The sequence below is a fragment of the Apteryx rowi genome, unplaced genomic scaffold (genome assembly GCF_003343035.1).
Source record: "Apteryx rowi isolate R43461 unplaced genomic scaffold, aptRow1 scaffold_425, whole genome shotgun sequence".
NCBI classification, from domain to species: domain Eukaryota; kingdom Metazoa; phylum Chordata; class Aves; order Apterygiformes; family Apterygidae; genus Apteryx; species Apteryx rowi.
In genome coordinates this window covers 564429-590459 of record NW_020450678.1, presented here as the reverse complement: position 1 = coordinate 590459, position 26031 = coordinate 564429, and the positions used below count along the sequence as shown (strand labels likewise).

The following is a 26031-nucleotide window of genomic DNA, read 5'->3' as shown; positions in this document are numbered from 1 at the left end:
ATGCTTGAAATCTCAATATTTGAATTGAGAAACACGGTGACAGAACTGGAAAAAAGACTTAACAGTATTGAAGATGAAGGTAAGTGAATTGCAACAGAGTCTTGCTAATTGAATAGGAGACACAGCCAGTTAATTCTTCAGGGTAGGCCCTACAGAGATACAATTTTTTATGTAGAAATTGAAGTTTTGTCATTTAAAACATGACTTTTATAAGTGTGTTACTGAAAATGTGAAATTAAGGAATACTAAATGCTGCATGTTAGCTTTTTTTGTTGTTAATTTTTATTGCAACTATAGATAACATGAATTTATACAATGAGTTGGTTAAAATTCTGACCACAATAAACCCAGTGGAAAAAATTCCCTTGAWTTTCAAGCTGCTTTGTATACAAACGAATACTTCCTACTTATGAGGATGGCTAACTGGAGACTTTCTTAGTCTCCAGAAGAAAGTGGGAACAGTTTGAAAAAATAGTAGCCTCTATTTGCAACAGCATGAAATAATCTGGGGAACAGGGTAACCCTGTGTTTGTTTTTAAGGTAATGAATGGAAAACTAGATACGAGACACAAGTCGAATTGAATAGACAGCTGGAAAGACAAATTATTAAACTTCAAGACAAGATGGAGCTTATTCGTGGAAATCCAACAGGTAGAAATGGGTATTCTTAAGTGTTTTTATATAGAATTAGTGATTATATGTTGAAATGATATAAATGGGTTACATATTTTGTTTATTTGTAGATAAATTATCCTCTGTTCATACCTTTGATCAAATGCCTGTGGTGAGTACAATGGCATTTAGTTGCTTGCACAAGCATCAAAATCACAATGTAATTAAAGAATTCATATAATAGTTTCATACCAAAAATATCAACAATCCTGTCCAGAAGCCAAAATGATCAATCCCGCTTACTTTTTCATTGTTTGAGATATGCAGTTCCTTATAAACTTATAAGGCATATAGTAAAATCAATAAATAGGAGGTACATACAAACTGAACATTGGGAAGGATTATATTATATAGTGAAAGTCTGGGCTGAGTGAAGGTTGTATGACTGAACCTGTAGTGAGTCATATGAGATGGAGTATCTAAACTATTTCTGTGAACAAATGGAAAAATATAAGACCTTTATGTATATATTAACATTTATAATCAGTTGCAGTTACATTTTGCATAATACCTTTACAGGAAAATTCCTCATTGTACAGTACATATACCATTTTTGCAACACAGAACAAGGTACCTGTTTTCATTTTTTAAATGTTATTTAATATACTCATATTTTAGCACCTATGTTTCAACAAAGCGTATAATATTTTCCATGATCCTGAGGAGAAAATGCCAAGAAAACACCAGCAAATATTTTGGCCAATAAGGAATTGGAAGTAGGGAATTAAGTGAAATCATTTTTCATTTCAGGACTATTTTTCCCTTAGTCTTTCATGTGCTGAAATCTTTTACTTTGAGACCTCTTCTGCTTCTCACCCACTTTTAGAAATAGGGGAGATAGACATAAATGTCGTAATGTCTTGTAAGCAGAAATACTGAAAATTACGAGGCAGGACTCTTTAAAGTTTTTTATTTGAACATCTTGTCCTCACAGAGGTATCTCCATCTGATTTTTTGATTCTGAAGCTTGATAGGAGTTCACTGAGCTTATAGGAGGCTGCATGCCATTTAGTGGGAACAATCATCTATTGTGAGCAGGGTGTGAATAATTTTTACCTGCTCTTTCTATTCTGATCCTTGGCCTTCAGATAGTAAATGTTCTTGCCAGTTTTAGTACTGTCCTAGACTCCTTGGGATTTTCTAGTTTGGCTGGATTGTTTTCCAAAACAGCTAATTAAAAAAACAAAAAATAAAACCAAATCCTTCCCATCCTATTTGCCTGCTTCATCATGTTCATTTGGAAGTACAGCTGGAGTTATATTTGAAGAAAAGTCTTGAAGACAGAAGAAAACTGCAAATTGGTCTAGAAAACCTGGAGTAGGGTCAGCTTCAAACAAGGTTATTTCTGTAAACTTGTAAAGCACAGATATCAACTGGTATGCGTGCTTTTACTGTATCAAAGGTGTTTATTTCCATCTAATTGCCAACACTCTCTTAACCGATCCAATTACACCTTTGCCAAGCACTCAAAGCATCATGTTTGTGTATATAAAACCAAAATTACATTATGATGTTCAGTATTTTCAACTTGCTATTGCATATGAAGTTCTGTGAAGAGACAGCAAGTTGATTCTTCCAGCAAAATGACATAATTTCTAGAATATTGTAGCATATTGTAGATTATTAATTAATTAATATTTTAATTATTATTGTATTAATTACATATTAATATATAGATATAATTTAATAATATAATTGCACATTATATTATAATACAATTAATAACTATAATTATATTTAATGATAATTTAACATTATAATTATCACTGTCATTATTAATATTAATTAACATGTTAATATTAATTATACACTAATTAATACATTGATATTAATATATTATTATTGATTGCTAAATAATACTGTAGTTTTCATTTTGAGAAACGTATTTAGAAACTAAAATATTATTTGTGACTCTTTTTACCCTGTTTTCCTAAGGAAGTGAGAGTTATGGTAGGGACCTCTAATAATTTTTAACTTACTGAGCAATTTCAGCTGTATTTGTCAGAGGCGATAGCTCAGAGATAGTAAGGAGATTTATCTCACTTAGATAGTCATTTAGGGTCCTATCATAGTCGATAGAATGAGAAAAGCATGGCCAAAGTGTAATTCATCCCATTTAGAGATAGGTGGGATAAAAGATTTCAATATCAAGCACTACAGAGAAAATAAAAAAAGATTAGTCATCAGGGACCCTGGCAATGAGCAAGCTATAAAAACCTGAATGAAACAGAAGAATACAAATGTAAATTCTGGAATGATGAACAAAGCAGCACAGAGGATTTTCTGTAATCATAAATTGCAATAATTGTTGCAGATGGTTAGCACCATTCCCCGTTTAGAATTAGAATCATACTGATTAATGATTCCCTGCTATAAAAAAACCCTAAACCATTTAAATACAGTTATCATTCTGAAGTCCTTATACTGACTTGAGATATTCCTTTTTTGTTGTTTCTAAAAATGATGAACGCATCACATGATAGTAAATGTAGAACTAATAACTTGAACACACAAATTTTTACAGCCAGGGTTTAGAAAATCATTTTTGTGTATTGAGGGTGGATTTAAAATATTCTGAATAGTGACAAGCACAAGGGAGTTCCAACTGTGAAAACTGTTTAGTCAGTAATTTCTTTTATATCCCAATGAATAATACAAATGTTGTACATGTTTCAGGAATAATTACAGAAAAAGGCCTTCTCTCTAAAGCTTAACATGATGTGAATAATATTTACTCCTATTAAACACTCTACCTTTATTTTTTTACATTTTTTTCATTAAACAAGTTTTGGTGAAATATATGCTTTCTGATAAGCATTATTTCCCCCGTAAGCAGAAAGAAAATCATCTCTTTTTCTCTCACCATTTCTGCAAGAAGGAATCCCTAGACAGAGGCTTTAGTATGCAAATGCTGAAAAGCGTACTGCAAAATCAGTTCGGAAGAGCACACTCCTGATATCATTGCCTTAGCAACGCTCTAGTTAAGATTAGCCAAGGAATGAAGGTTTCTGTGATAAATCACCATATTCAGGAATGCCCAGCATTATAACTTAGGAAATTCTGACAATAGAGGCCAGATATTTGCTGTGCAAGGCTGTCTTTCTGAGATGACARTGACCACTGAACTGAGACCTCCACAGAGCAACCTGAGAATTTTTGCCATCAGTTTTAAACCGTAAGCAGAGTATTTGACAATGTCATGTTGAAGAAGGTGTTGGCAGCATAACAGGAAGAACATCCTGGATTTAAGAAAACACACAACTAGGAATTCGTATTTCAGTAGGTGTTGCTAACTGCCTGTAGGGAACATCAGCATTGTATAATGGCATAGGAAATGCTGACAATTCTAGCAAGTCACTGTTAAATGAACCTTGTTGCTTTTGTTGGATTAAGTCACCAATAGGTCTATGTGATGAATGAATCTGATAACCTGACTTTCTGTGAAGATCCTAAGGATTTTGGAGGAACCTCTGTAGTCTGGTCTGATGGCCCTAAGTTGCATCCTGCCTCCTCACAGACTTCCCCTTCCTATTCTTTCCATTTGGCCTCAACCAAGTATTTTGGATGACTCCTTGACTTGCTTTCTTTTACTTTCCATGTCATGCTGGCATTAGTTGTTCCTCCTGRTGGTGTTGTACAGGCCAGCAGACTTTTTTATTCAGACCACTGTGTGGTCTTCCTGGAGGCAAAAATTCACCTTGCATTTCAAAGAAAACGCAATCAGGGAAAAAATCTTGCAATCATCTGGCCTTATTAACTGGCTGTTCTCCAGCTCGGTGGTTGGTTGGAATTCTAAGAATTCCTTAGCAGTTGACTGGGACTGCTGGATATCTGTGTTTCCCGGGGAAAATGCATAAGGAAGCAACCTCTAATTTTTCCAGGCCCAGCAGGAGAGATCCTAAGCAAAGCATTTCAGAGTCAACAACATCTTGTCCTGTCAATCTGAACCACAACAACAGAGGCCTCAATTTTCACTTCCTCTTTCGCAAGTCCGCAGGCAACTGCACTGAGCCATGCGGTGGAGACCACTGGCATAATGATTTGGATGGCAGTATCCCACACCTGATTACGCTGAAGGAGTCTGAACTTTCCAGCAAGTCTCCAGACTCATTTCTTTATCATGGCCATTGCTAACATTTGATCCAAACAGGACACATAGCATTCCTGTAGTTCAACTCTCAATCTGGTTTTGAATATAAAGATCATGCTAACCACAAGGGGGCACTTGGCATTTAAACAAGTACAGTACTCTTTATCTGTAGTGAAGCCTTTACAGTATCTAGTGCATATGTGTTGAGTGCATACTGTTTGTAGAAATATGCTATGCTAAATAATTATTTATGTATCATTTTGCCAGTAATTGCTACAATATATAATTAGTAAGTTTATCAATATCAACTAAAAATCAATTTTGGTTTCAGTAAAAGTAAAGATGTAGATTTGCTTTTTTGCTCTTTGTGAGTTTAAAATGATATGTTAAAAGATTCAGTTAAATCAGCTGATAAACATCAGCTGCTGGTCTTGGAGGGAGAGGAGTTTATTTTCTAAACAAAACTGCATTTGATTTAAAATGTCAAGAGAGCAGATTGCAAAGGCTTCTTGTTTCTTTTTGCACAACTGACAGATGTATTGCTTCTGTTGGCAAACTCATGGAAAAAAATTGAAGAGGATTAGGAGTGAATTGCCATAGGATCAGTAGTCTGTGTGAGTTGGGCTCTGATGAAAGCAAGTTTGAGCATCTTGATGATGTCACGGATTTGTCACCTTGTCTATTGGGGAATGATTGATAGAAATTGTCACCTCTGCTGACATTAGTAGAAGGGCAAGGAAGAATCCAGAATGAGAACAGCTTATGTGGGTGGCTTTAAAATTCAGCCGCAGTATCATTCTGCATAATTTTGTTTTCTGGCAAGTGTTAAGCCAAATGTATAACTAAAGTTATATAGTTGAAAAGAAAAATTGTGTGAACAGAAGAACTGGAGAGTTATTAGAGGGATTCCCTTTGTGAAACTGTGGGCTTTGGTCACTGCTGGACACTGGACATAATGTTTCATTGCTCTGAGAGTGGATCTTGCTAAGCCCTGCAAAATTCCCTTACATAAAGAAAGTATTCATTTAAAATCTCGGTGAGTCTTTTAGCTCACCAGCTTCCTCAGAGTGGCTTGACATGGGCAACTTAATGAAAATTAAGAATTGTAAATTCAGGTTAAATCCCTTAGTCAGCTTATGTCTCCTTTCCAGGAATACATTGTCCAGCTATTCAAGGCTTAGTAGAAGAATCTGTAGTAAATCTAACTTAAGCAATATTTCAATATTCAGTTAAACCAATTCCAGTAATAAAGTCACCTGACTTTTTAAAATTCCTGTCAAAATTCATCCTGGAGTCTTCCTGGCAACTCCTTCTTCCGGGGCAGTACTACATAACAGGGAGCCCCTTCTGATTCTTTTCATCTCTTCCTGGTCCTTGCTTTTGAGGCTTTTCTGTACGCCTAGAATTCTGCTACAAATCTGTGTTACTGTTTGCATTAAGCTTTGTCTTCTGTGAGCTTTTGCTTTATTGTGATTTTACTGTGTTATGCACTAAGCTGATCACATGACCATAAGCATCATGAATTGAATCTGCTTCCGTGAATTTTTTCTGCTTGTTTCTTATAAGATTCAGTAAAGGTGAATACAGCCCTTAATGATTTGACTGATTTCATGTGCTGTTGTTTCTCATGTTTTGATTTGTGTTGCTGTGCAGCAGCTAAAGACTTCAGATGTATAAGGTCTCAGCTAGTTCTTCAATTTCTGCGTTGATAGAAGGAGTGAGAGGTAACTTATGACCGGTCCTGGCTAAAATGGGTCTTCAGAACCTTTTRAATGTTTTGCTAGTTAAAATTTTATGTCTGTTTTTGAAATAGCATTTAATAGTGTTGGGGACTTGGAAAGGTCTGCTAGTTGAGTAGGAACAACTATGTGGCCAGATTCACATAAGAACTTCAGCATGGCCCTGCTGAGCACTGCAGCATCTAAATGTTAGGTTCCTGGACCCAGGCATAGAAGTCAGAAGGCTGAGCTAGGTGCCTAAGTTTCCTACATATTAACTGACAGAGGGGCATCTAGCTGGGAATTACCAAAAGAGTGTGAAGAGGTGGAATGCCAGTGGGAGGTCAGTAAGAAATTCCCAAGAGTTGTGTTTGAAATCCTGTCTTCTTACCAGGAATAGGCATCATCTTGCAGCCATGAGTTAGACACCCTTTGGTAACTGCTATTCAGAGTTGAAACCCTTTCTTCATATGGGAGGAGGCCAAAGAGAACAAACACAGTCAGCCAGGCATTGTAGTAATGAGGGCCTTTTCCCTGCGGAAGAGGAGATGATGTTTTGGGTTCCAAGGTCTGCTCATGCTTTTTGTATTCAAGAGTCTTTAGAGGACATATATAAAAAGGCCTTAAACTACTTCCAGCTTAGGAAGTACTTTCATTGTTGAACTTGTAGAAGAGAGTTTATTCTCATTTGTATCTTCTCCATCCCTGTAAATTTTGCATTCCTGACTGCTTAGTGGCCTGTCTTCAAGAATTATCTCAGCCCTACTAGGTGTAATGGCGAAGGCACTCTCAGGATATGAGATGCTGTGAATTCAAACTTTTAAGGTTATAGAGGACTAAAATGTAAGTCTTCTAATTTCTGTGAGAGCTTAATTTTTAGGCTGTTAGGCAGAAGAGGAGTCCTTCCTCATGTGATATGGGTAGAGAATGCTTACCAGGTTGTGTCCCATGAGGAACACGACCAATGGGAAGCTTTGCTTTGAAACTCCATAAAGGTTTTCAGCAGCAAACTAAGCAGCTTAGTATTGCTTATGGGCAAGTACAGTAGCAGCAGTTCAGATGCCTCCCTAAGTTTTATGACAAAACCAGATGTGAAGAACGTAAGGCACTGCATAGATTCCTTATTTAGAAATAGGATGTTAAATTCTCTCTAAAGTGCAATTTAGACTGGTAAGTTCCTTTTTTATTTTGAGCTTCAGTTCCCAATCTGTAAACTGGGAATAATTGCACTTTCTAATTCACAAGAGTATTGTGAGAATAAATACACTGCAAATTATGAGGCATACAGACACTGTAGAGATGGTAACCATATACTTTAGTCACATGGTAACCATATACTTTAATCACATTATTAACTTATTTCTATCTGCTTGCTCATCAAAAGCAATGGTTCAGTGAATGGTACAGTTTTTTTAATTGCATTTGGGTATCATCATTCCTSCACAGTTGAATCAGTACCCTGGTATCTGCATTGAACCAGCTGCATTGGCAGCAAAAAATGGACACCACTTCTGAAACGATTAAATGAAAAAAGATCTAAAAGCAATTTGCTCTTTAGGTGGAAGAACTCAAAGGATTAGGCCAATAGCATCACTAAGGAGATACCCAATTGTCTGTCATGACTAACAGCTGCAATGCCAGGTCTTGCTGTCTTACATAACACTGATGGACAGTCTAGTAAGTGGGGCTGGGTTTGCACAGAGCAAGTCATGGGAGTAGCATGAATTTCCATGTTTACTGTGTTTAAGTTTACTGTGGTGATACAAAATATGTTTTAGGCAGGTCACATGGTTATAATCTTTAAGGTGCAGTCAGGTCAAGAAGGCCAAAAAAATTAGTAACCTAGCTTGACAGTGCTGAGGCCTTCTCTGTCTGTCTCTTTTGACTCTGTACAGACACTGATGTCCTAATGAAAGAGCACATGACTCTAGTGGAATTTAGCCAAATTGTCTATTTAATCTGCAGTTCACTTTTTCTCCCTGAATCAGCCAACTCTGACTATATTGAATGTAGGAGCATTCTGTATTAGGGCAAAGGTTTCATCTGCATCCAAGGTATTTCTGCTTTAATTAGGAGAAAAAAAAAACAAAAAAAAGCAATGCTTTTCATGTCTCCAGTGTGTCTATTATAACAGATTAAAGTTAATAATAGTTCAGTCATGGGTGAAGCATTCTTGAAAGATATAGCTCTTTGATCACCTTTTTTTCTTAAATCAGTGGGAGGGGTTATTTTCTCYTGGCACATCTTTTGAAAGCACTTCCTCTTTTGCCATGCAACTGCAAAATCTTGACCTTAATGAAAATCATTCTTAGGGGAATCTCAGTAACAGACTTTTTTTTTTTTAATGAAAAATAAGGTTTGGAGCTGAGTAAGGAACAAAAATGATGTACAGAAGATTGTCAGAGAAAATAAAAGATAGAATGTTCTGCAGATAATAGAAAGGAGAAGACTAGAGATTTCAAAGAGAAGAGGCAGATTTATATGTTTGATGGCTGTTAGAAACCATTGGCAGGACTATTACTTCACAGATCCAGCAAATAGAAGGGCTTGATGATGTCCAAGGTCAAGGATATAAGTTATGACAAATGACATTTACAAGTTTACTCTGGAACAGACAAAGATGACTGTGCCAGGCTGGAGAGATGCCCAAAAAAGTGGAAGCTGAAGTGTTCTGACCAAGGAATGGAAGGAACAATTATAACAATAACATGAAGATCAAGAGGTGGTTTAAGATTTGATTTTGGACTTTTTGACCATTGACAAATATTTGTAAACAGCTTTCTGAGAAAGAGACTATATGGTCTCCTATATGGAGTCAGGGTTTGCATGATAAGTAGAGGAAAAATTACACAAAAAAAAGAGAAGAGAATACTTGGACAGATTCATATTATCTTCCTTTCCATGTCTAATACATAGGAAAACATTTTAAATAAGGGCATAACAAAACATTAAGGATAGTAAGAGGAAATAACTGTTACTGCTAAGACAATGGTCAGGTAGTCAGTGCAGAAAGTGAAAGAATTCACCCCATTCTGCCTAGGAGAATGCTTGAGTTAGCAATAAAAAAAAAAAAAGAAATCTGAAACAGACGCTTATTTCACACAAGGGGCCTAGGCAGACAAATGGAAGGACCTGACTAGCCTGAAATCTAATATAGTGATAATGGGAACATGATGTGATAAGAGGTATTAAAGGTATGCGCTTTGCAGGAAAGACCAAAACAGAGATAAATGTGCCGTGTTGCAGATGTGACTGATAGACTTTTACATTCATGCACTTAGTTCTTACTTCATCATCAGTTTGGATTAAATCATCTTGAGGAAGAATAGGAAATAGATTTTTATTGAAATAATATTGGGAAATAATATTGAAATACATATYGAAACAATATGAATGAGTTAAGTATTAAGACACCAGTATTTACTTCTCTATGTATAGATGTCTACATGTTAGCTAGATGTTTAGCTTCTATTACAGGCAATGGAGGTCTAGTCAATACAGTCAGCTGAGCCTATGGATTCATGTCTAGATTCATTCAAGTAGACATCTGTGCTGGGATAGTTGTGTAAACGAAGGGACTTGCAGCCATTTCAGTGCAGAGTAGCCCACTGCCAGTCCAGAAGGGCATATGCCTTCTGCAATCATGGTGTCATATCTGTCAGCCACACATGGCTGTTCGTGGACACCCAATGGCATCTCAGATGGCACCAGTCATCTGGGTTTAGGCAACTGAACTGAGTTCTTCATAGCTGCTCAGCTGAATAATTCTCTGAGCTTCATTGATTGTATTGACTGTGACTATAGCGGAAGCTCAGTTCACATATGGACAACCAAATTTAGATATCCTCACCTCAAACTGAATCCCATCCATATAGTTAAATATAGATAGGAATATAATGTTTGGATGGATATGAATTTGGATATAATATAAATAATATAATAAATGACTATTTCCAGCAATTGTATCATATGTTATGTTTGTAAATAAAGACTAAAAAATAAGTGCTATTAATAATGATGAGGCACAGATCTCAATGGATGTTGTATTTAACACATTTTATCACAAAATTGTGGATGAAAAGGAGGGAATGCTGCTTTAGGCTTAGGAAATCTAGAAGAACACTGTAGAAAAGCCAGTCAAAAACTGTTAGGTCACATGATGATGAATTAATTTGCTATAATTTAAACATGTATATATTGCCTAAGTTTTCGGTAAGGACAGAAACAATGAAATGCAGGACAAAGGAAGAAATAGCTAATGTCAACAAGGAAGAGGACATGACTGTAACCAAATCCTAAGGAAAACTCAAGGAGTTGAATATGCTCAAATTGAGGGAAATGGGTAATCTCTACCTTAGGATTCTGAAAGAACTGGCTTGGTATGTCACTGATATGATAGCAAGTAGTTTTAATAAAGTTGTGGATGATGGCATTGCGTACAGTTGGAGAAAAGCAAATCTTTTGTGTAGATTTAAGATGGAGAAAGAAAGGAATAATTGGGGCAAAAACAAACTGAAATATGGATTTATTAAAGGTGGCTCATGCTGGGAGAACTTGTTGACTTCCTTTGATGGGACAATACCTCTATTTACAGGACAAACGTAGTAATTCTGTTCACTGTGACCTCTGATAAAGAATTTGATACAATGTCACATAGGAAGTGACTGATTAATCTGGAGAAAATGAAAATTAGTAGATTTGTTAAAGGGATAAGGAGCTGGCAAGTRGAACGTGGTAGTGGAGACTGGTGAGGGAGAGTGCAAGCAAAGTTCTTCCAGGATCAGGTTTACAACTATTCTCACCATTTTATTCATGACTTTGACACACATGATAGAAACAAAATATGACATTTTCTCCTGATACTAATTATGTAATATAATAGGGATCTAGATGCTCTGTAAAAATAGAATGACACTGAGGACTACATTATTAAAAATGGGATTAAAATTTAATAATATAAACCAAAGGTTTTAGGCAATAGCAAACAAAATCTGTTATGAACTGGAAGCTGATTACCTGGACACAGCTGCAGAGGAGAATATGGAGGTGCTGTTTGATCCATATTGACTGTAAGCCATCATCAGCTATGGAAAAGGAAAATGCAATCCTAGAATTTCTCTATACAGATAAAGAAGTATTACTACCTTTGTTCAAGGCAGTGAGATGGCTTCTGGAGTACTATCTATGGGTCTGCTCTCCCATGATTAAGAAGGATGAGAACCAACTTATGTGCAAGGTGGGGCTACTATGGGGTTGCTATGATGATCGGATGAAGGGGCAGTCTGTTATGTGAGAGATGATTTTTTAAAGTTCAGCTTATTTTTCCTAGCAAATTGAATGCTGGAAAAAAGATGTTCCTGTTTTCCATATATACATCCTGGTRGCAAACACCAGGGAAGAAGAGCAATTGTCTTAAAGATAATGCAAGAAGACATAGGTGTAAACTGACTGAATGATTTGAGGCAAGGAATTAAAAAATTGCCAACTCTTAGAGCCTCCTAATAAGAATGTATATAGTGGATGGAGTGGATCARTTTATGAAAGGAATTACGAGAAGCAGTTGCCTGTGATAGAAACTGAGGAGATTGCACCTGGGTATACGTTCTCAGTGTGTTCTCACTACACAGCAAACAAAAAACTGGCCAGTAACCAAAATGGACTCTACCACTGTTATTCCATCTCGTCCCAATTGTAGACAAAGTAAATGGCTATACATCAAAGACAGATAGTTTCCCCAAAACATACTGCTTTCTAGCCAGGTTGTGAGTTACCTCTGACACGCCATGTGACTCTTCAGTCAGTCCATCAGCTCTCCTGGCAAGTGGTTTCAAAGTAGATCTCCAGGTGGGATCTGAAATCCTCCTACTAAAAAGTAGTCATGGGAGTGAACTTTGGTTAGAGGTAGGGAGCAATTCTGTGTGGTCATCACAAGGTGATTTGGCTTACCTAACAGGGAGCAGCAGGGCAGAAAACTAAATTTATGTCATTTTAACACAGTGGAAATCTGTAGTGCATAACTGATAATAGTAGCGTGTGGTTAACCACTTTCGTCTCTGTGATGTGCCAGCAGGAATCATGTAAACAAAAAGTGAATGATAAGCAAATAGAATGACAAAGATTGTAATGCCTGAAAGAGTAAGGACTGTGGTGGTGAATTCTGACTGTCTTTATACAGAATAGGAATACTTGTAAAATACTGGTTTGTTTACTATAACCACAGGGTTCCTTAAAGCAGGTTCTTAAGCAACTAGAAGAAGAGAAGAAAAGTCTCCAGAACCAGCTAAAAGACTATGAACTTAGACTGGAACAAGAAGCAAAGGTTTGTAATCACTGTATGCCTCTGATCTCTAAAAGCCATTACGTTGTCTGACGAACAGTCTAAAACAGTGGAACACACAATAGATATCCCAGAATCACAGAATAGTTGGGGTTGGAAGGGACCTCTGTAGATTGTCTGGTCCAACGCCCCTGCTCAATCAGGGTCCCAGCTAGACCAGGCTACTCAGGACCATGTCCAGTCAGGTTTTGAATATCTCCGGGATGGAGGCTCCACAACCTCTCTGGGCAACCTGTTCAAGTGTTCAACCACCCTCACTTATGTTCAGATGGAACTTCCTGTATTTCAGTTTGTGCCTGTTGCCTCTCGTCCTATTACTGCACACCACTGAGAAGAGTCTGGCCCCATCCTCTTTACTCTGTCCTTTCAGATATTTGTACACATTGATAAGATCCCCCAGAGCCTTCTTTTCTTCAGGCTGAACATGCCCAGCTCTCTCAGCCTCTCCTGTTACAAGAGATGCTCCAGTCCCTTAATCTTTGTGGCCCTTCACTGGACTTTCTCCAGTAAATCCTTGTCTTTCTTGTACTGGGGAGCCCAGAACTGGACACAGTACTCCAACCCAGGAGGCTGTTGGCCTCCTTTGCTACAAGGGCACACTGCTGGCTCATGTTTTGCTTATTGTCCACCAGGACCATCAGGTCCTTCTCTGCCAAGCCGCTTCCAGCAGGTCAGCGCCCAGCGTGTACTGGTGCATGGGATTGTTCCTCCCCAGATACAGGACTTGGCCTTTCCCTTTGTTGAACTTCATGAGGTTCCTCTCTGCCCATTTCTCCAGCACATTGAGGTCCCTCTAAATGGGACCATCATAACCGTCTGGTGTATCAGCCATTCCCCCCAGTTTTGTATCATCTGTGAACTTGCTGAGGGTGCGTCACTGAAAATGTTCTGGCATTTGTTTGCTTCTTCTCTTATGATTCAGCTTTTTAAATATTTTGATTAATTGTAGCATGCATTCCTTATTCTAAATGCAGGCTTACCACAAAGCCAATGATGAGCGGCACATGTACCTCTCAGAGATCTTACAGGTAAAAAAAACTATGTAGCTCAATAGCTTTTAAAAATCTTTATGCTCTCTTAATACAGCAACAGCAGCTATTAATGCCATGAGGCAAAAGTCTGTTATCACTGTATCCATCTACCATCTCAAAAGCTGATTATWTATTTAACAGAGCTAGTAACTGAAGGATTACTTTGTTTGACTTGCAGTTTGTTTATTTTTAAATAATTTTTCTTTTTTGCATCAATTGGAATTTCATTGCTCCCAAGGAAGGATAGTCATAGTGCCCTTCACTGTGAAAGCTTGAAGCAATTGTCTAATACTTGCTTGCCCACCCAGTAGTCATGAGAATATCATGCTGCTGTTTAATGTATTTGCTGAAATGAACAGAACAAAATTATTAGCAAGTGACACTCATGTTAAGTTTTATTTCCTCTTTTTCATGTTCCCTCTTTTTTTCTTTTAAAGACAAGTTAGCCTGTCAACTCAGAATGACAAAACACTACATACTTGAATTAAATTTACAACAGAATGATGAGGTACCTTATTTTTATGAAATAAGATATTAGATTTTATTGCTGCAAATTATGTGATACATAAAAAATGGTTAAAATGAATTGTGGGGAACTTGTAAAGGTTTCTAGTACTTCTTATTCTGAAAGAGCTCTTAATTCCTGAATAATGTAAAAAGTAATAGCTTAGTGTGATACTCAAGAACTATGCAGTGGAATGACTGTCACTGAATCCCTGGCATAGCTAACTGGGGTGAAAGGCTGTAATTAGCAAGGTTTCCATGTGTTTGCACAGCAGGAGAGTGATTCTCTTATGTGGTTCATTGCTGCTTTGGGGAATCTGAAAGAATTGCTCAAGCTAGTTTTCCAAAGTTAGACCAAGTAAAAGCTCAGGAAATGCCAATGATGACTGTTAATTTCTTCATATTAGCAGTGACACCAGGAAATGCAGAAGGAAGAAAATGATTTTATTACTGAACATGCTAGCAAGAGGAGTGCCCCCTGCATTCTTAAATTATGTTCAGCTATACTTAAACATTTATAAGACATTGTTTGAAGTGAGGAATATGCATTAGGGAGGGCATTAGGGACTAGGCTTTTGCCACCCACACTGAAGATAGTTAGTGCTTACATTTTCAGTAATTAATCCCATTATTTCAAAATAATTTTAGGGCAAAATAATCATCTTCAGATTCATTTTGCCTAGCTTTAATTCTCTGAATGTTAAACATCCAGTCTAAAGTCATTGTAGAAGGATTCTCTGCAATCTGTGGAGAGAGACAGGCRTGTTTAAAGCACAAACCATCACACCTGTTTTAGATTAAGATGAAATGAATTTCCTGCAGAGTTATCTGTCTCTCTTCCTGAGCTGTAAACAGAGCCTAGATGATTAGTTTAGGTTAGACATTTACCTTGTACATGGCTAATCCAAACACGGTAGTCAACCTATCGTGGTTGATTCTTGGTTGCAAAAGAATCATTGGCTTATCTGGTCCCTTCAGGTCCTGTTTTTATATGAACTTGAGTTGATTGTTGCTTTTATGTTATTTTAAAATCTGCATATGCATGCCTTCGCTTTTAACAGATCATTTTAACAATGGAGGCATAAATAAATTTATGTTTAGCCCAGATATTTTTTTGGATGTATTAAAATGTCACTGTCCTAGAGTCCATGCTGTCAAGTGGCAGCAGTTGAGTTAAAGAGAGGTTTACCCATAAGTTAACATTTTCCATACATTCCAAAGTAAATATTACCTAGGATATTGTTATACTGTGACAATATATTCCAATGACACTCTGTCTTAATTACAGAGAATGGATGTACTGTCTTTTCTGGACATTTTTTTCCTCATTATGTTTGTGCTTTTCTGTAGTTCTTAATAAAACAATGGAAGCTTTTTACTGGTCAGTGTTTAAAATTCTCAGATTCTAAAAGCTTTTCTTATTTTTTTCCATTTTCTTTTGGATCCCTCCTGCTGCCTTCAGCAGAAGCAGAGGAGAAAACTGCTTCTGAGCAGCCATTTCTTTTAATTATATTTTTTAATTATCATGTGCTTTTCTGCTTTTTTACAAAATACATGTATCTTCTGAGTGCTTTTGTTGTTCATGTTGTCTGGATCCATAAGGAAGTAGTCAATTTTAAATAATATTTTTAAAATAAACCAAACATTTCACAAACTTTGGAAGTCATGATAGAGGCAGCAGTGATTTGTAGTATATTCTGGTTTGCTTTTTTTGTTTTGCTTTCTGTCTGAAAAACTGTGGGTTTTGGATTTGGGCTCCACAAAACCCCAAAGCACTTTCTGGTGGTTTTCAGAAATTCAGAAGTTTGAGAAGCAGGTAAAGAAGATCCAGAACAGATCTTTCAAAGGACCTTTTTCTCAGGCCAGATTTTTTACCATGAGCTTTTACTAGCATAGTAGAGTCTGATTTGTGATTAAGATTGCTTTGCAGAACCCCCCCCCACCACCACCACCACCACCACCACCAAACATAATTATAGATATTGCCCCTGGAAAACTGTTCATGCTAGTGTGGCTCATTTTAGTTGGGATAGGCCTGGAATAAACTTTGCCAGCAAAAGCTGTGCAATGGATATTAATTTTATATCCTGGCAAGGTATATTCATGTAAATAAAAAATCTGTCAAAGCAGTTATAACATAGGCCTTGCCTAATGTGTCATAAAATTACAGGTGGTAAATCATACTTGCTGTGATCTTCACTAGAGTTCCTTCAGTGCAAACAATTTAGTCTTGACTTCAAGAAATTAAATCCATGCAGATTCTATTCCATTTTTAACAAGTGCACTCTGAAAAAAACTCTGCTTTAGTTATAGCTGACTTTGCTATGACTGGGTCTTCAGTACTTGCCTAATGCATTATATACACAGAAGCACATTAGAAACCATTTTCTTACAAGCAGTGAGACACGTGGTTCTTTTCAGTGCCAGAGTTTTTTCTCAGAAGTGTAGAATGTTTTCACACATGCTCTAAAATGTAAAGTTAAAAATAATCCAAACCTTGTGTCTTGTTTAGATAGCCCCAAAGTCTCTAAGCTTTCAATCTCTAAGCTTTCATAAACATCTTCACTGGCCTGGTATAGCTGATGCATTATACATGTCATGATTATCATGTATTTATTGCACGTTCCTGACAGATCTCTATGAAGGGGCTTACACCACACACACAAGTGTGCAAGGCAGTCAGAGAAGTCCCACACTTGCTACATTTTCTGTTTTTCTGTCTATGCTATAGCTGTCCCTCTGAGAGGAAGTTCTAGTAAAGGCAGCTGGATGAGCCAGCAAGTGCTGGGTGAGAAAGCAAGTGTGAGCTAAGGAAGAAGAAAACCGACTGATTTAATCCTGCTCAGACTCTGTTATGTGCAGTACTAAGGGCAATAACTGCTTTTTTAGATTTTCAGTATGTCCAGTACTGTAGTCGTGACTTCCAGAATATGCAGAGATTTCCATGCTGTGGTATTTTTTTAAAGTAGTTCTTATTCTTAGTTAGTGACTTCTAGGCAGTATGACCAAAAATATGCTGATTTGGAATTACGTATTTTCTGATTATCCACTTTAGTAAATAATAGTATCCTTGTACAGCAAGAAATTTTTGGATGTATTTCAGTCCCCAAATCAACGAGGTATCAGTGTAATATGCGCCTAAAGTACTCTGCTGCATTAAGACCATAGCTGGTCTAAAGTAGTTTGAAAATATTTTACTTCCTTAACTGTGACTGTGGTTTTAGGATTTAGTAAAGTAGGATTTAACTTGTTTTGTAAAAATGTTACTATTACAGACCTCAGCTACACTTAAACTTGTTGAAAGGCAAAAACCAGATGCAATGACAGGGAAGAGAGAAAAACAGATACTGAAGTAAGTTTCCTTTATATTCCCTCCGTTTTCTGGTTTATTATTTTTTGCTTTGATTACTATAACTTCCTGCTCATATTAAATATCACTTCTGACAAAATATTAATGTTTAACATCACTTTGGTACTGCATTACAGTCAGTTTTATTTAATATTAAGCATGTTGCAAGACTGAAGATGAAGTACTCAAATATTTAAGTGGTCTTTTTGGAATCTGACAATACTTTTGATGTTCTTCCCTTTCAACCTCTTTTAAAAAATGGATCAGTTTTTCTATATTACTGCAGAGTTTGTGCAACAATTATGCCCTCTAGTCCATTAAGAGTAACTAAATTAAATGCTTAGCCTGGACCTTTTCAGTGAGCAGAGGTTGTAAAGCTTTTTGTGGATAAGAGTGTGAATAATTTTAGATGGCAATGTGTAAAGGCTTAATTGTTTAACAGATTTCTGGTCAAAGCAAAGCCAGGTTTTAGTTATATGGGTTCAAAAATTTAAATGAACAGAGCCCAGCTGGAGCTATGTAGAAATAAAATATATTTCTGGTTGTAGTTCTTGTGAGAAAGTTTTAAATTGGAGGTGATTTATTTTTTAACTGAACTGGAAACATGAAGAACATAAAGTACTAAGAACATAGGGAATCAGATCAGAAGTATGTTGAACCCGGTATCCTGCCTCCAATGGCCATAAGCAGATTTCCCTCAAAATTGTGTGAAAACAGGGTAGGCAGATAAAATATTTGCTTGTGGTGCTTTCCCAAATATTTTCTGTTTGGAGACTTCCTGTGGTTTCTATGTCACAATAAATTATCCTTAGACAAACCCAAACACTTACAGTATTATTAAAACAAGCATACATATTACATATTGACAACATTAAAAATATAGTGAGAAAATTATGAACATGAAGTTGTGTAGACGTACTTGCTTACCTGCTTTATCCCTTCATTCTTTATGTGCAGAATATTCTATATCTGTAGAATAACAGGATTTCTTAAATTGCAGCACTGGAGCTTCATGCTCCAGGAGAGGGTATTGGTCCAATATGAGCTAATGTCTGCAACTGAAGTTTCTCGGTATTGAACAAGCACTGYGTGGGTCTGACATTCCCCATATACCACCAGTATGTTGGTTCTGGCCCTGTGAATGTTTAACATAGCTCCTGTGGAGGAGGACAGGAAGTTAGGACTAGGAAAATTCACTGTCTTTGCGGGGAGATTAAATACCATCAGCCAGATATTGAGATTTGCTGAGAAATAGCACTGTTCTGTGAGTATCTGTTGGGGTTTTTTTGTTGCTGTGTTATTTTTATTAATTTATTTTAGCAGATCATTACTTACCCTGAAATTATATGACAGTGGGTCTCTGTAATTCTCTTTATAATAAACAAAAGAAAATATAATTGCCTGTAATTACTGGTCTGAGAAGATGCATATTGTAACAAAATATCCCTTTCACCCACTCCGCCTCAAAGGATTTTTTTCTTTTAACTTTTCAAAGTACTTTACACACATGAAGGGAATTTTTCATCCTTTTAATTGTCATTGATAGCACTGAGGACTACATAGTTTGGAGGGCACTGGCTTTTATAACCAATGACTTATAACTTTAAGTTCAAACTTTGGTCTTAGTTGGCAACATAGACATAAGAATGGGAGTTTGGCATAGTTAGTATTTTCAGGAAGTGCTAGGTGTAAGTACCCACTCGTAATCACAAGGTTAACACAGCCATTGTTATGTTATTCTTTTTTAATTATGTATTGATTTACTGCCTGAAAGATGATCATTCAAACTGACATTAATGAGAAATAATTTAATTCAAGTAAGTGAAGACCTGCCTAATTGAAATTAAACCTGTCCTTGAGAATAACTTCAAAATTTTCTGCCCAGAGTTCTTACCTCACTTCTGTTGGCCTTTCAGAAACCACCTGCCTTCACTGGGTCTCAAATCCTGTTAAGAAACAGTGTTTAATATTTGTTTTAATGTTAGATTTTTATGATAGGTGCAGGTATGGAAAACATGACCTGTCTTTTAAAGCAACACTGTAACACTTCTGAATGGTAATTATGAACACTAATTTTTGATGCATTGTGTTTACTGGCCTTTCAAACATAAAAGCCAAGTTCAGTAGAGGCTCTTTTATGGTATTTCACAGGAAAACAGGAAAACAGGATACTGGCATTTGTGGAAAAACATTGATGTCTTGATTCCTCATGTCTGTTATACAGTCTGAGCAACCAATTTAATGTCATTCTGAGCCCTTACTGTTAACGCAGGCATACAGCAGGGCCTGTTAACTCCGTTTTAATACTGCATGGGCAGCAACTATCTGGCTTCTGGTTTGCAGCTGGCTTAAGTCCCGCTGATTGTGAGTGGAAGGAGCTTATGCTGCCTACAGAGTGTCACACAGACATACCTTGTCTGCTTGGTTCAGCTCTGCTGTGGCTCTTTGGTTAATCGATGGGGTTTGAATAATCAATTGATATGAATTTGAATAATCAATTGATTATTGAGCAAATGTGGGCCTTTGGTTCTGGTCTTCAAAGCTTTAAGTGGAATCAGCTTCATATCCCTGTGGGGCCAGCTCTTCCTTCAAGACCATGCTGCTTTTGAGAGCTGGAACAAAGGAACCATTAGTCTCAAGAACAGGACTAGCAAGCCCTAGAGACAGCTTTCTTGGCTGTTTGCCCAGAAATTTTAAACTTTCCCAGATCACGTCATCACAGCTTCTACCACATAACAAAATATTTCTCTAGCTGTCATCATGAATATAAAGAGGTGATGTTGTGATATATTTTCCTTCAGAACCCTTATTATTTGGGAGAAATATTGAAACCCTGTATATAGCTGTTAGAGTATGTGAAGTGCTATCTGTCCACTGTAGTGATGAACAGGGAGAAAAACAAAGGTGCTTTGCATAAAAGTGGAGATGCATCAAGCTTCATCATGAGAATGACCCTTCCAGTTTGTGGAATCACCATTTTCCCTGTGGAAATCTGTTTATGTTCCCACTGATTTCACTTAGAAGATCAAGATGAAAACCACTCTTGTAAGCTTCATGTAGGTGATGTGTCTATGATAGGACTACCATCACAGAAGTCTGCTACCAGCATTTCCCGTGTAAGATCATGGACTCAAGAGCATGGGTCTCCAGACTGATGTACCTGCAGAGAACTGTAGCTACATCTACAAGAAGTGTTTTTCCATTTCTTGATGGGGATTATGTAACTGATGAAAATAGCTCCTCAGCCAGTTATCTTTCTTTGTGCAAATGTTTAACATTCAGTTCATGTTCTTCAAATGCCATCATTTAGATAATAGGAAGTAGTCAGGTATAATAAAATGAGGACTGAATTTGTACACAGAGTAATTAAATGCTCTGCTGGCCTCAAAACCAGAAATATACTTATTTTCCCTCTCTCAGGTTTCTTAATTAAACATAATAATCAGTTGTGTTAATATAAAAAGCATGAAAATTTCTATCACTTAAAGTTTCTGCAGCATTACAGGGAATGTGACATTTCATGACTATCTTCACCCATTTTATTTCAGAGGAAGGTGCAGTGCTCCAGGAAACCAGAAGATGCTTGATCCCAAAAAAGGAGCAATTAAAAAGTCTGTAGGAGTGAAGCAGCTTCCAAAACTAAAGGGCTGATTTAATGTTCTTGCCAAGAACTTCCAATCACTTTTACTCTTGTTTTTATATATTTAACTGGAAGTTTCTGAATTGAAAATGAATGTATTTGTGCCATATTATGATAACAAACCCAGACTGGCATGTCTTCTTGGCAGCCTTAGAGTAAGTGTTATGCTTTACTTAATAGAATTGTTCTTCTAGTTGCCCTCTTCGTTCTAGTATCTCTGACCCTTCCCATTCTGGTTTTTGTCTGTGATTCTGGGCATCAGGGATATGGGAGGCTTGGAGAACATTTAATTTCTTTATGTACCAGGTGGATCCTTAGACTCTTTGGCCGCACGGCAACCACTGAAAACAGCCTCTAACATTTTTGACCTCTCAACTGAGAGGAAGAAGGAAGAGTGATATAACCTGAAATGTAATCTCACTACCCAAAACAGTAAATCTCAACAAATTCCATCCGGGAGGCACCCCCATTCAGTATAGCAACAAAGTGAGTCTGTCAGAGTCTGATGGTGGGACAGCTGAACATTCTTTCATCTAGCATTTTAAAATTTGTTATTTAAAAAAGCCAACAACATATTTTACTAACCAGTCTGATGTCTTACCTGATGTCGTACAGTCCTTTTACACTATAAAATGGTGTTATATTCCATGAGCTTTCTTAAACCAGCACAGAAGGCAAACCAGCTCCAGACTGAGCTTTTTAAAAAGCTGGCTTGCCACAGAACCCATGTTGACCACCTTCTTCTGTTTGCATGGTTTAGAAGCACATTGCCATTCCCAGCTACTTTAGGCACTAGTTATAGGGAGAAATGAAAGAAAAATTAAACATTTTTTAATTGAGGATTCTTCAGAACATATCTTGTGAAGCAGTTGTTTGTTTTAAACACTACATATACATTATGTTTCCTGATATGAGTATGCTACTATTTGAAATTTAAAATCTCAGATGAATGTTTTTATCCACAGTCTGGGTTCCATAAAAATCTCTTAAGTATTCTTCAGTGGGACTGATCCATATGTTTTCAGAGTCCAAAGTCATCTCTTCAAGGAACAGTAGAACTGCTTTTATTTTCATTCTCAATCATGTAATATTTTTTGCAGTTTCATTACCTACAACATATTAGTCACTAAACTTTGGTAGGATTTTTTTAAATGGCAGCAGAAACAATGTTTTGGTAATGAAGCTTCAAACCTCTGGGTTACACCTTAAAAGCTCTTGGCAGAGCAAATGGGATTGATCAGCTGTCTTTTATTATTTTTAAGAGCATCTCTTTGCAGTATCTAATAAAGCTTTTTGTCTCTTTAAGAGCAATACTAATAGTTCCTTATTACTGGCAGCATTAAAGTGAGGCTGTAATTAAACTATTACCAAAAGATCAATGATGTCATTCTAAAATGCAAGGAAAGAAGACCTGCAGTATTGTACAGCATATTCATTGTGGAAACCCCAACTTTTTTCTCTCACATAGCATGAGATTATAACAGATATTTATAATGTTACCATAATGCACCTGATATCATTCTTTCCTAAGCAGGCTGGTCTGCCTGGCTATTTTTTTGTCCACAGTCACCACTGAAAGCATAGCACAGCTGACTAGGTTAGCACTTTTCTGCTCCTATTTTTCACATGGAAAGTTTCCAGATTTTGATTGTGTTGGCATTTGTCATTGTGGAGAAGGGGAGAGAAAAAAACACTCTAATGGTTCCATTGGCATAAAAGACAAGGGACATCTGCAGTAGTGAAGATTATCCAGTTCTTGGATTCGTGCAGCAGAAGATTCTTACTCCTGTCTCTGAATCAAATGTAATAGTCCATGCATTCTGCTCCAGTCCCTCTAACACCTTGAAAGAACTGGAAACTGCACAAACATGGCAGAACAGCATTTGCTTACAGCAGGAGCCTTGAACACTTCCATCATGAGTAGTGCTCACTGAGGTAACAGTTTTGAAACTTAAAAAGAGACATTTATTGAGTTTGGTACTGTAATGATCTGGGGAGAACTTATTAGTTCCTGTTTCAGCTTGCCAGAGCAAGCTCAGAATTTGAAACTCAATTGTATGGCAATTACTTAAGCCTTAAAACTTGTGTTTCACCATTCTAGTTATGTGTCCAGCTGTAGTGTTTGCTTTGCAAAATGGTCATAGCTCTGTGCTCTTACTATTTAAACTACTTTGCGTTTCATTTCCTCTTGTCTTTCTGAACATAAGGGCACCCCAGATGACTAAATTTGATGACTCAGGTTTCTTTGTAACAACAGAAAAGTAGTTCTTGGTTTCAAAAGTGTTATTCCTTTTGACCTGAATGAATCTTTCGCACTGTTAAATTTTTTCTAATAGCTTTCCCAAACCATGTTGGAGTTTGTGCTTTGTTTTGTTTTCTGGGGGGATCAACAGGTGTTTTGAAATCCCTGGATTTTTTTTTTTTTTTGTGAGGGGTTTTCTCACTACTATTCCGCTGTGCTATGAAATGGTTTTTGTTTTCATTTGAAGCAATGAACAGTTATGTGTCTGTACATAAAATCTTCTATACAAGGATTTCAACCCATTTAGGAGTAATTAATCCTTCAATGCACAGCATGTACTATTATTCTCATTTTAGACATGGAAGACTGAATCACAGAGCTTGGCTTTTTAAACTAGGGATGGGACTGTAGTGAAGTCTGTTTTTCCCCCTGATTTAGTGATAGGGTAACCTTTTGTAGTGTTGCTAACTGTTAAAAGGTAAGTTCTGTCTCTTAGAGTCTCTGTGCAGAAGATTCTAAACAGTGGACAATCTAAAGATATAAAAGAGAAATTGAATTGCTGATTGTTATGGTCAGTAAGTGAATGGAGCTAAAGATAACAGGAAGATAGGATCAGAGTCGAAGGCTTGCAGTACAGAGTGGAGTTGGGATTCCTGGCCTACTCGTTATAGTATAAGTGCCCATAACTGATGGACCAAGAAATTGGATCTCCTGATTCTTAGAATTTGAGCCCATGCTTCCTTTATGTGGTTACTCATGCAAGTCCGCTGATTTCAGAGGAGTCGTGACTTTGAAGTAACCATGGCTTTTGAAGTATTTACCCCTATTGTTGCTGGAAAATATGAATTAAAAAACTCAAAAGCTGGTAAACAAACATTTATTATTCCCCAAACTACCATTCATTTTTTAAGTCTCATGATTTAAGAGGGTATTGAGTCATGATTTTTACTTTTAATAGATCAGTATCGCAGCACTGTATTTCTCTATAACAGAATAAAATTAAAATGTTTGCTGGATTGATATTGACTGTGTGGTTGATTATTATGTAATTAGGCAGCACAACCACAGACTCCAGAGAAGTTGGGTGATGAGTTTCCTTGTATTCAGGATATTATTAACAATAAGCAAAATATTTCRTTGCTTAAATACTTTGTTTAAAGATGGGTTTTCCATATAAATAACTGACTAGGCAGCACAGTTCGTGGCTTCACTGATTGCTCTGACATTCCACCGCCACCAGTAAAGATGAGATGTATAATTTACTCTTAACACATTTCCAGTAGTGTAAGCTGCTGCACAGACATTTTTAGAAATGTAATATAAACAGAGCAGCTAATAAATAAATTAACCCTTACATTTTTTCTGCTAAACAGTTGCTGCTGTTGCTGCCAGACTGGTGTCAATCAGGAATTTGAACCAACCCTGTTTGGAAGCAGAAGTAAACTGCATGAATAAAAGTCACAGCTAATTGGAACAGTTTTATCTCTTTACATAGGGGTCTCACAGTAGTGACGGGCATCCGTAGACAGACAAAGGTACCAGTAGGTTGTACGGGTCAGTTTAACCTGCTCTTCCAAAGATACAAACATTGTATATAGTTCTGTGGATTACATCTTGGAATCAAGTTCTCCTAAACTTCCCTAATCAGTCCTGTAAGTTACTGACCAAGAATTACACATAGCCCAAATTACCATTTCCTTTCTACAGCAGCAGAATGGAGATGGGAGCAGGCTTTCCCAATGGATTGTGTATCTTGGAGGGCAGACTGATGCAACGCTCCACAGAAGGGGCTCACTCAGACTGCTGTCCTGTCTGAGGAAGTGCCCAAGAACCAACAACAGCTGAGCTGTTAGGATTGGTTTAAGCTCTGAATCCATTCAGGATGCCTGTCACATAGGTGACATCCGCAGCAGTCACTGTCCTCCACACGACATATTCTGTGTAGGTGATAGCATCCTAGATCACATTCTCTTTAAAAGACTATCAGGATTTCATATGTTTCCTCATGAAGTAAAAATTAAGGTATATTTTGTGTTCTCTGGCTGGCAAGACAGGTAACCGCTAGCTGGCATAGCTGTGCCCTTGATGTTATCTTACAGAAACTTTCTGTGGTGCTTATGACTGCCTTTAGCTAGCTCTCAGATGTCCTTACCATAATCAGAGATGTTGGCACGTCACTGGATAGCAAAGAGAAGAGGTATGTCTGATGGTAGTAACACAGCAGCAGGAGTTGCACTCTCCATCCGCAGTATAGAGCTGAGGACTGGAAAGGAGAAAAGGGAGAGGTGTCCCTTTAGCATAGGCATGTTATGAACATCTCCACTTCTCCCTCTAGAGAGGCAGATATTTGTACGGCCTATGCTGAACTATTTTGCCTGTTAAAACCCAACACAAAACAGGTATGAAAACACAGTACTGACTCACTGCAGGTGCTCCAATGCACCTAGC

General features: G+C 37.2%; 1 protein-coding gene across 1 annotated transcript; it reads left to right on the top strand.

Annotated features, from left to right (window-relative positions):
- On the top strand, positions 1 to 24581 carry LOC112971054 (coiled-coil domain-containing protein 169-like). Its single transcript, XM_026076082.1, has 7 exons — positions 1 to 79; positions 541 to 651; positions 744 to 784; positions 12701 to 12799; positions 13792 to 13845; positions 17628 to 17704; positions 21250 to 24581. Exons 1-7 carry the CDS (start codon positions 1 to 3, stop codon positions 21350 to 21352), a joined length of 564 nt encoding a protein of 187 aa, XP_025931867.1. The 3' UTR covers positions 21353 to 24581.
- Positions 24582 to 26031: the final 1450 nt, after the last annotated feature.

Coding starts and splice junctions, on each gene's coding strand:
- LOC112971054 (XM_026076082.1), top strand. CDS start 1: ATGCTTGAAATCTCAATATTTGAATTGAGAAACACGGTGACAGAACTG. Junction 652..743: donor TATTCGTGGAAATCCAACAG/GTAGAAATGGGT, acceptor GTTTATTTGTAG/ATAAATTATCCTCTGTTCAT. Junction 12,800..13,791: donor GACTGGAACAAGAAGCAAAG/GTTTGTAATCAC, acceptor TTCTAAATGCAG/GCTTACCACAAAGCCAATGA.